The sequence below is a fragment of the Poecilia formosa genome, unplaced genomic scaffold, assembly GCF_000485575.1.
Source record: "Poecilia formosa unplaced genomic scaffold, Poecilia_formosa-5.1.2 Scaffold89, whole genome shotgun sequence".
NCBI classification, from domain to species: Eukaryota; Metazoa; Chordata; class Actinopteri; order Cyprinodontiformes; family Poeciliidae; genus Poecilia; species Poecilia formosa.
The window spans coordinates 1105821-1115866 of record NW_006800028.1 but is presented as its reverse complement, the minus strand read 5'-3'; the positions used below and the strand labels follow the sequence as shown (position 1 = coordinate 1115866).

At 39.8% G+C, this 10046-nt stretch overlaps 1 protein-coding gene across 1 annotated transcript; it reads left to right on the top strand.

Moving 5' to 3' along the window:
• On the top strand, positions 1 to 5783 carry ptger4a (prostaglandin E receptor 4 (subtype EP4) a). The gene is made up of 2 exons (XM_007557538.2): positions 1 to 1241; positions 4957 to 5783. Exons 1-2 carry the CDS (start codon positions 447 to 449, stop codon positions 5398 to 5400), a joined length of 1239 nt encoding a protein of 412 aa, XP_007557600.2. The 5' UTR covers positions 1 to 446; the 3' UTR covers positions 5401 to 5783.
• The last annotated feature ends 4263 nt before the right edge of the window (positions 5784 to 10046 follow it).

Here is a 10046-nt window from a genome sequence, read left to right as displayed (position 1 = left end):
CAACTGGACGTACAGCCAACGTTCACTTAACGTCCATCTGACGCTTGTCGGTTGTAGAGCAAACTGTTTCACTGAATGAAGGGGAGGGACTGGACTCCTCGGGAAGCTGGAAGGCAGAACTTTATTTCAATGAACCCTCTGGTGTCTCTTTAACACATGTACCTCCGTGTGTCCCTGCTGACTGAAAACCGCCTGCATGGACCAGTTTGCCGAGGATTTTTTTTATTTTATTTCTTTAGAAATCCCATGTGGACCGTCGGTGGCAGCAGCAGGGAGAGGATGCTCTGCACGGAGTGGAAAGTTTTCAGATAAGGTGCGACCAGCTGGTGTTTGGGACGAGTCTTTTCGCGCCGTCTTCAAGAGCAAATAAGTTTCGTGTTTCGGACTGGAAGTACTGACCTCAAGAGAAGTTCTGCCCTCCCGCTGAAGCCCATGTGGACACGACGATGAATAATCCAACGACGACGATTATTCCGCCAATGAGAGGCATACCTCCGACCGTCCCGATTCTTATGTTCATATTCGGGGTGGTCGGGAATGTCATCGCCATCTCAGTTTTGTGTAGAACTCGCAAAGAGAAAAGGGAGACAACGTTTTACACGCTCGTATATGGCCTGGCGGTAACGGACCTCGTGGGCACACTGCTGGCCAGTCCAGTCACCATATCCACTTACGCGCAGGGCCAGTGGCCCGGAGGGGACCCGCTGTGCCAGTACATGGGCTTCATCATGCTCTTCTTCTCCCTGGCGGGGCTCAGCATCATCTTTGCCATGTCTGTGGACAGATACATCGCCGTAAACTATCCCTACGTCTACAACAACCATGTGAACCAGAAGCATGCCGGACAGACCCTGGTGGCCATCTACATCTCCAACGCGCTCTTCAGCGCTTTACCCGCCTTCGGCTTCGGGCAGGTGGCGATTCAGCACCCACAAACCTGGTGCTTCTTGGATTGGCGAACCAACCATACCACCCATGCCGTCTACTCTTACCTGTACGCCGGCGTCAGCATTTTTCTCATCTTCGCCACTGTAGTCTTTAACGTGCTGTTGTGCGTGGTTCTGCTCCGGATGCACAAGAACTTCTTGCGCAGGATGTCGCAGGGAACCGACACCGGGCGCAGCATGGACTCGCGGAAGAAATCGATCCGCTTCGAACGTCTGGCCGACACAGAGATTCAGATGGTCCTTGTGCTCGTAGCCACAACGGTGGTGGTGCTCATCTGCTCCATCCCACTTATAGTAAGTATTCAAGCTGCTTGTCATCCATGCGCACCCATTACGCACTGCCATTTCAAATGATTGTATCGGGAAAAGTTGCTGAAGTCCGACTACATTTGTGAATATTGTGTTTCTGTTCATTTGCCTAGCTTTTGGGTAACCACTGACGTTATTTGGACGCACTTGTTATTTGTAGACGACTCCCGCTTTTGAACAATATTTTTAAAAATGCCTGTTCAAATTGAAGTTTGTAAAGTGCCATTTACAGGGCAGGAAAGATAAACTATCATAAACTGAAGATAAGAAATACCGGTAACACTTTATTTGAAGGGGTGTGCGTAAGACTGAGATGACACTGTCATAAACATAACACCTGTCATGAACATGAAGAAGTCTTTATGAATGTTTATGACAGTTGTCATGAAGTTTCATTCCGTAAATAATGACACTTTTAATGCGAAGTTGCTCTAAAAGTTGCATTGAAAGTCCATTAAAAGTGCCAACTTTGCATTAAATTATCATAATTTACAAAATCATGCAAATCATGGTTTCAAGCGATATTGGAAAGAGAAAGGATCTCTCTGCTGACGAAAATCATCAGATAGTGTAGTGCCATATGACAAGGTATGAAAACATTTGATATTCAACGAAAACTGAAGCGTTATTGTACTGTGAAGGGATTTGTGGCTGATTCAGAACAAAGATGGGTTTGTGCAGATAAAGGCATAATGAGGAAGGTTTCTGTTAGACAAATTAATCGGATTAAGAGAACAGCTGCTAAGATGCCCTTACAAAGCAGCAAACAGTTATTTGAAGCTGCTGGAACCTCAAGGTGAAGGATCCTCCAGAGTCTTGCAGTGCATGAATCAATCAATCAATCAAATTTTATTTGTATAGCATATTTCAGCAGCAAGGCATTTCAAAGTGCTTTACATAATTAAAATAAAAACAGCATGTGAGAAAGAGTTTTAAAAAAAAAACATCATTAAAACGCAAACAGTGAGAAAGAGAAATAAAAAGCTGTCTCCAACCCTTTTGACTTGAACCTACTATTCGGCCACCCCTAGCCAGTGCTCACAAGCAGAAACGGTCACAGTGGGCCCAGCCGTACATAAAGATTAATTTTCAAACAGACTTGTTCACTGATGATTGCTGTGCAACCCTCGATGGTCCAGATGGACGCAGTAGTGGATTGGTGGTGGATGGCCACCGCATCCCAACACGACTGTGACGTCAGCAAGGAGGTGGTGCAGTCATGCTGTGGGCCGGAATCATGGGGAGAGAGCTCGTCGGCCCCTTTAGGGTCCCGGTGTGAAAATGACCTCAGCAAAGTATATGGGCTTTCTGACTGATCACTTTCTTTCATGGTTCAAAAAGAAGAGCCATACCTTCAGTAGCAAAATCATCTTCATGCATGACAATGCACCATCTCATGCTGAAAGGAATACCTCTGTGCCATTGGCTGCTATGGGCATAAAAGGGGAGAAACTCACAGTGTGGTCACCATCCTCTACTGACCTCCACCTGATTGAGAATCTCTGGAGTTTCCTCAAACTGAGGGTGGGATGCAGTTCATATCAAAACAGCAGCTCTGGGAAGGTTTTCTGACATCTTGCAAAGACGTTCAAGCAGAAACTATCCACAAACTCACAAGTTCAATGGATGCAAGAACTGTGCAGGTGATATCAAAGAAGGGGTCCTATAGTAACTCGGTCTGTTAAGATGCTTTACATTGAAATAGCTTTTGATTTTAGTACATGTAACCACTTAATGCTGCGCATTGAAATAATGACTGTTTGCAGTTCTTTGTAATCCATAAAATGTTTAGAAAATCTGCTGTGCATGATAATTTGGAACAGTGCATTTTGAGTTTTTTTATTTTTGAAAAGAATACTGTTCCAGGAAGAACCTTAATCTGGTAAAATAATTCAAAATTGGATGATATGGTTGAAAAACTTGTCACAATATAAGCATTTCATATCAGTCGATATAAATAATTATTGATTACTTTTTTTATTTTAAATATGATCGTTCCTGTTCTGCCCACAGTTTTCCCTCCACCATGCCGTTTATTATTAATTATTATTATTATTATTATTATTATTATTATTATTATTATTATTATTATTATTATTATATTTTTATTTTTTTAAGCAGTTTTGAGCCATGGTGATGAAACCGTAAAATGACGCTCTACAAGTTACTCAACATGTTGTTGCCAGGTAACCAAAGCGTGAGAAAGTCAGTTGATGCTTCCAACCTAGCTTAGCTCTCTGTCAGAGGTTGAGCAGCTAAAGCCTTTCCTCTGCCTACATCTCCCAGAATGCTGTGCGGTTCTGGATCAGTTTAGTGAATATTCTATATATTGAATATGCTATCAGGTGTGTTATCTATTGTTATTGATCACTGACATTGTTATTATCTAAAAGTCAGTATTCTGTATAGGTTTCATGGGCTATTCAGTAGAGATTTATGACTTTTTCTACACTGTCCGTAAGAGAAGATTTACTTCTTATGTATTGAACTATATGGCAATAAAAAAATCTCCTTTTGAAATAATAATCTGTTTAAATCCGACACAAATTTGTGACTTAGAAATAAATATTCTAAATCTGACCTGAATGCAGAATAACAATAAATGCATGGTATGTACAATAACTGTTAGGTTTTTCCCATTAATTCACGGTAGGGTGTTCATTACTGGGTTGTTAATCACATATCCTGCAAAAAATCATGAACAGTAAATCCAGGAAAAGGAAACTTTACAATTGTTTCTCAAAAAAAAACCATTACAAGGAATAACAACAAATGTTAAATGGTAAATTTACCGTCTACCAATAACTAAACACAAGAAATAAATAATAAACATAGTCTAGCTAAAATAATTAAAATTGATCTAAAGTAAAACACTAACAATGCTGATCTAGTCAAAACAAGAATGACAAAGACAACAAAAGGAGAAACTGTAACTTAGGATTCTGACATGCATGTGTATTATAGAGGACTGCACAAGGTAAATAATGCATGGTTCTCAATTTATTTGTATTTCTCTCTCTCTTTCTCTCTCTCTCTTTTTTTTTTTTTTTTTTTTTTTTTTACCAAAAAACATTCTGAACACACTGTCCTCCACAGCAACTACAGCTGCTGGTAGTTTGGTGTATGTCTTTGACATTTTCTAGAGACTTAACTTTTCGCCCAAACTCAGTCCGACTGGATGGAGTCAACTTTTCTTGAACATGTTTTGTGAAATCAATAAATGAATGTTATCCAACAAAACTTGTAATGAAGTAATTAAACCTGAAGTAAAGACAAACTCTTAGCTCTGATTCCATGTGTTAAAACAGGCTCGCATACTCAGAAGGCAAATGGCTCAACTATTGTTCTAGATCTTCATAAGAGCTAAAGGGTGAATAATTTGTAAAGGCACTCGCTGTATATTTATGGAGTCCTGCTGGAAGGTTGACCCTTGCCCTACTCTCAAAACTTCAGATTCCTCTAATGATGTAAAGTAAAATAAGTATTTTTTTTTAAAAAGTACAAATCACGTATAATTTTTCTTCCACTTCCCAGTAATGTGCTTCACTTTGTTGCTCATAAGAGCCTAATAAAATGCATTGAAGTGATTGTCACGTGACAAACTTTGAAAAGGTTTAGAGGATGTGAACAAGGTAGACCAGATGCAAGCACGTCTGTACAACTTCAGTGTATCTTACCAACCAATGTTTCTCTGTTGCAGGTTCAGGTGTTCCTAAACCAGCTTTATAAGCCTCCAGTTGAGCTAAATGTTGCAAAAAGCCCAGACATACAGGCAATTCGCTTCGCCTCCTTCAACCCTATCCTGGACCCCTGGATCTACATCCTTCTGCGTAAAACTGTTTTACGTAAAGTTATTGAGAAAATCAAGTATACATTTGCCAAAACAGGAATAAGAAGAAGGTCAGTCACAGTTCCCCTGTCGGACGTTCACCAACACGCCTCCTCCAGCAGTCCCTCTCTGGGTTCCGAAGGCCCACAGTTCATCAGGCGTGACTCTCAGGATTTCTCCTACGTGTCGGAGGACATCAAGCCAGCTACTGAAAGCCAGCTACAGATAACCGGACCGAGTGACTCACAGAATCAGAGCAAAGAAACAAGCACATTCACAGATTTAACAGTGGTCACCTGCACAGAAGATCACTGATCACAGTGGGGGAGAAAAGCATTCAACTTCTTTCTGAATAAGGAATGCTGACTTCTCGTATTTCTTTGCTGAGGCAGAATGTCAGTTATTTCTCCATAGGAGAAGATGTACATTTCTCTTAGAAAAAAAAGAAAAAGTGGAAACATGAAAATGAACGCTGAACTGATATTTTGTGACGCATGCACATGCGGAGAGAAAGCTCTGTTATCGTGAACATAGACGCTGGTGGCAAGTTCTCATTGGAAAACAGCACTAGGTCTGCTTGGAAACGGCCTTTTTCCAGTGAAAGAAGCACTGCAATTTGCATTAAACAAGTTTTTATTGGCACTGATGTTGTTGAGCTCTGATGCTGAAAATAAACAATGTCTGCACATCGAACTAGAGTTGAAATGTAGTGTGCCTAAAATTATTTAAATTAGCTCTGAAAATATCTTAGACCCCTAAGTGATTTTATTAACTTAGCTTGAGGGCTGGATGCAAAACCATTTGATGCTGTTTGTCAAAAAAACATCTGACAAACAAAAAAAAAAACAATATTTAAAAAAAAAAAAACAATACCACTAGCATCACCATTATTACTGTTACTGCTATTTTTATTATCATTACAGTTAATATTACGTAATAGCAATGGTATTCAAAGCTAAACTGGCTTGTACATTTCTTTTGTGTCTCTACGAAAATGCCCCTCACAACGTGGGTGGCGATATTAGCATACAATCACTTATTTGATGTTTACTCTTGTATGTCTGTGATCGTGAGCATTCAGCTACCTCAGTGAAGTCAGATTGAGATTCTGCGGGGGATTTTCTGCAGCCGTCAGTGCAGGACAGTGACGGTAGCGTGCGTAGCAGCGACTGTGTGCACTCACTGCACGAACCGTGTTCTGCAAAGTCAATGAGGCCGGTAATTCAGGAGAAGTGAGTCACAAGATATAAGATCATTACAGTATATAAAAAAACAGCAGTGTGTGCAATTCCTGGGATTAATCATTGGTATGTGCTGCCATGGACAGACTCATCTCTAAAACAAACTCTGCTGATGCTTTGAAAGGATTTCTTCTTGTGTTAGCTCCGCGACAAATGTACACCACAGTGATGTATTGCAACGAACACATGCTCTTTGTTTCTCTGCCACACAAACATGCAATCGTAATCTTCAAAACAAATATTTCCCAGACTACAGAGTTTTGGTGAAGTCAGTGGAGATCTGTTCAATAATGTGGATTACTGAGCTGTCAGACAGAAACTAATACAAACAACTGGTGTCAAGGAGGTAAGAGCAGTGAAACAATTCTCTAGAAGAAAGTAGAGAGATTATCAACCCAGACAGGTATTTGTGTGCTGTTCAAGCTGTTTGGAGCACCATTTGTTTATCCACGACTCAAAATTAAAAGGTCTGTTGTTATAGTTATTAAAATTTATACAGTACAGCCAAATGAATATATATATATTTTTAATTCTGGTATGTGCAGTTTTTAAATTGGGGAAAAAATAAGAATATCTGCTCAAGCATTTCTTCCATAGCAAATTATTAAAAGCGGGGAAAAAAACAACCTTTTGGTACAAATAAATGTGCATACTATGCTATGGAAAAACAGTAAAATATGTAAACATTGCAGTCAGTTCAATGCAAAACAATAGCTTTATTCTGCAATTCGTAATTCAAAAGCATCATGTTTCCACTACATCATCCTCAGAGCAGTTTCTTAAATATTCTTCCTGCTGTTTTTTTTTCTTTTCTTTTTATTTCTGAGTTTCAAAACACTTTGCTTGGTTTGGCTTCTGTAAGGGGCAATTCAGCTGAGCTTTTGTCAGTAGTAAACATCTTACCTACAGAGAGCACTCAGCACTGTTTCACTCTGGAGAAACAGAAATGTTCTCACGGAAAAGTGAAAGTAACTTCTGATCTGAGGGTGACCAGTTGTAAAAGCTGGTCGTCTTCTAAACAACTCTAATCTCAAAATAACACAGAATCTTCTTGCATTACATGAGTTTTAGGTTGGGGGGTCTTATCTGAAGTCTGGTAGCTTTCATTCAACTCCTTTATTGTCATAACACAATGTGCTGTGAAAATTTGTGAGGATATAAAGGGCATTTTTAGGTCACTCACATAAAAACCAAAAATCACCAGTTTTGTGCTGCTGGAATGCCATCTTGAATTATTTATATAGCATTTTATACCCCGAATATTCAGCCAGGGGGGTTTTTAGATTCAAAGGCATAACCAAAATAAAATTAACTACTATTTTATTGAAACGGTTGTAAGCCCTTTGAGTTCAAAGTGTTTTTTATGCTGCTGTATTACTGTTTCGTTCTATATAAACCTTGAGTTAATTTTGATGGAAGGTGCCATATTTACAATGTTCTACTGTGTCAGGACAGATGAAGGAGTTTATTTCTTTAGCAGGTTGGTGTTATGTATTTACCTGGCTTGTTCTGCCATTTAATAGCACAATCAAGTAACTATGTTACCTTCAGTTGTGTCAAACATGACTTACAAGAAATGTGACTTGACAATTTGACCCCGTGAAATTGCCCCGCTTCTCTTTAAGAAGCTGCTGCTCTTTCCGGCCCTCTGCTTCCAGCCCCTCATCACAACGCTGCCTTCCCACTCTGCTGTTTACTGCCGCTCTGAGCAGCTTTGGACTGAGACGCAGTTTGTATCATGAGCTCAGCAGATGTGCGGTTCCAACAGGTGTTTGCTAATTGTTGCTTCAGTCACCCCCCAATGTAAGATGTAAGGATTTCTCAAACATGAGTGAAGGAACAGTGCCGCTATCGCAGCAGAAGCAACTTTAAGCAGAAAACAATGTGTAAAAAGACAGCAGTGTGACTGTGGCAGTAATTGAACTGGTTCCTCTCTCAAAATCTGCTATCTCAGCTGCTCAGTCAGAACTTCTCTTTCTCCAAGCTGAGGATGTTTAAGCTGCTCTCTGCTGCAGTAAGATACTGACTGCTGAAAATTATTCCCTAATTCACAATCAAAATTCTGCTTTAATTTCCTCCTATGTAAGTTGACACCTTTTGCTGCCATGTTACTTTTTAAACTGCTGCTAAAATAAAGTATTATTAGTTTTGTGACTCTATGTTATATTGCCTCAAATGGTTGCTTAGCGATAAAACTGCATCCTCACACTTCTTGTTTTTTTTGTTTTGTTTTTTTTTTTTGCTTCCTTTTATGCAAAACCACTACAATTTGATTGGAGTCTGACATGAAAGTGTCTTGTTCAGCAAGATTTGTTTTTATTTATTTCAAACTGTTAATTTATTCACTTTATTTTTTATTTTTTTTACTGCTTTAATTGTTTGTGAAATTGTAAGGTGATTACTGTTTTTTTGCAAACACAACTGAGTGTTGATGACTCAAAACGTCTGTGCGGCAACTGATGGATATTTGTACATTTAATGATGCAGCTGTAATTTACTGGCAATGTTGTTTCATTAAAACATGGCCTGTGAACCACAGGCATACTGTATGTCGTCGCTATAAAGAGGAAATTGAAGATGCATTATGAGCATAAAGTTTTTGTTCTTTGCAGATGTGGCAAAATCCTCTTATTACTCTATGCAACTCAATTAAATAACCTCAAAATTCATAGAAAATGTAAAAAAAAAAAAAAAGCAGCACACTGGTTTAGCACTTCTTTATCTCAGTAATGTGTTGAAGGGAGCTCATGGTGGACTCTCAGAGAAACAAAGCAAACACAGAGCCTCTAATGGAAAGAAACCCGGTTCTGAGGAAGAAGAACTGGCAGCGAGAGCCTCTCTTTTCAAACAATAAACACTTCCTAAGCTTCCAATTCACTGCAGATCATCTTAAACAAGCAATTCAGTGGCTAAAGGAAAGGCCGGGTCAGCCTGTCCTCCAAACTCTGGGAACATTATTTAATAATATATTCAAACACTGAAAGGGGAACTTACAATATCAGGACATTGTGGTGGAAGTCCCTGAGCACGTAAGTTATGTTTACCCTTCAGTTTCTGCAGAACCCTTAACATTTATTAATTATCAAACATAAAACTTGGAATTTGATGTGAAAATTCCCACTGATTTTAGTCAGACTTATGCCAGACATGCTTTGTATTTTGCAGTATCATTGAATAATTATTGGTTTCTCTTTAATGTCTTCCACATTCAGCCTGCTGCAACCACAAAACTAAGAGTGTCTTCATAGAGTTTTAAGTAAAAGATCAAAATAAACCAGGGCGTGATCATCATATGGCTTGTTTTCAGATATTTTGCTAAAAATTAAAAATTAAAATGTGGGTTTGGATTTGTGTTCAGCCCCCCTTAATCAAATGAAAGTTTGGTGCATTGGTCAAAGCTCAGTCAGATCTTCCCAAAGATTTCCATAAAAACACCAACAAAGAACAATAGGCTTAACAATATAGAAAAAGTCCAGAGAGTACATCATGTTCTTGGGCTTGAGGCGGTGAAAATCCAACATCTGTGTTGTTTCAAAGCTGGGAAGCTGCTCTGCATCAGCGAGGACCTTTGAAAACAGCAAGTTCACTGTCAGCTCATTGATAAACAGCAGAGGCCCCCGGCTGCTGCTGCCGCTGCTGCCGCCGCCGCCCCCGCCGCTGCTGCTGCTGCTGCTGCTGCTGCCGCCGCCGCCGCTGCTGCTGCTGCTGCTGCTGCTGCCG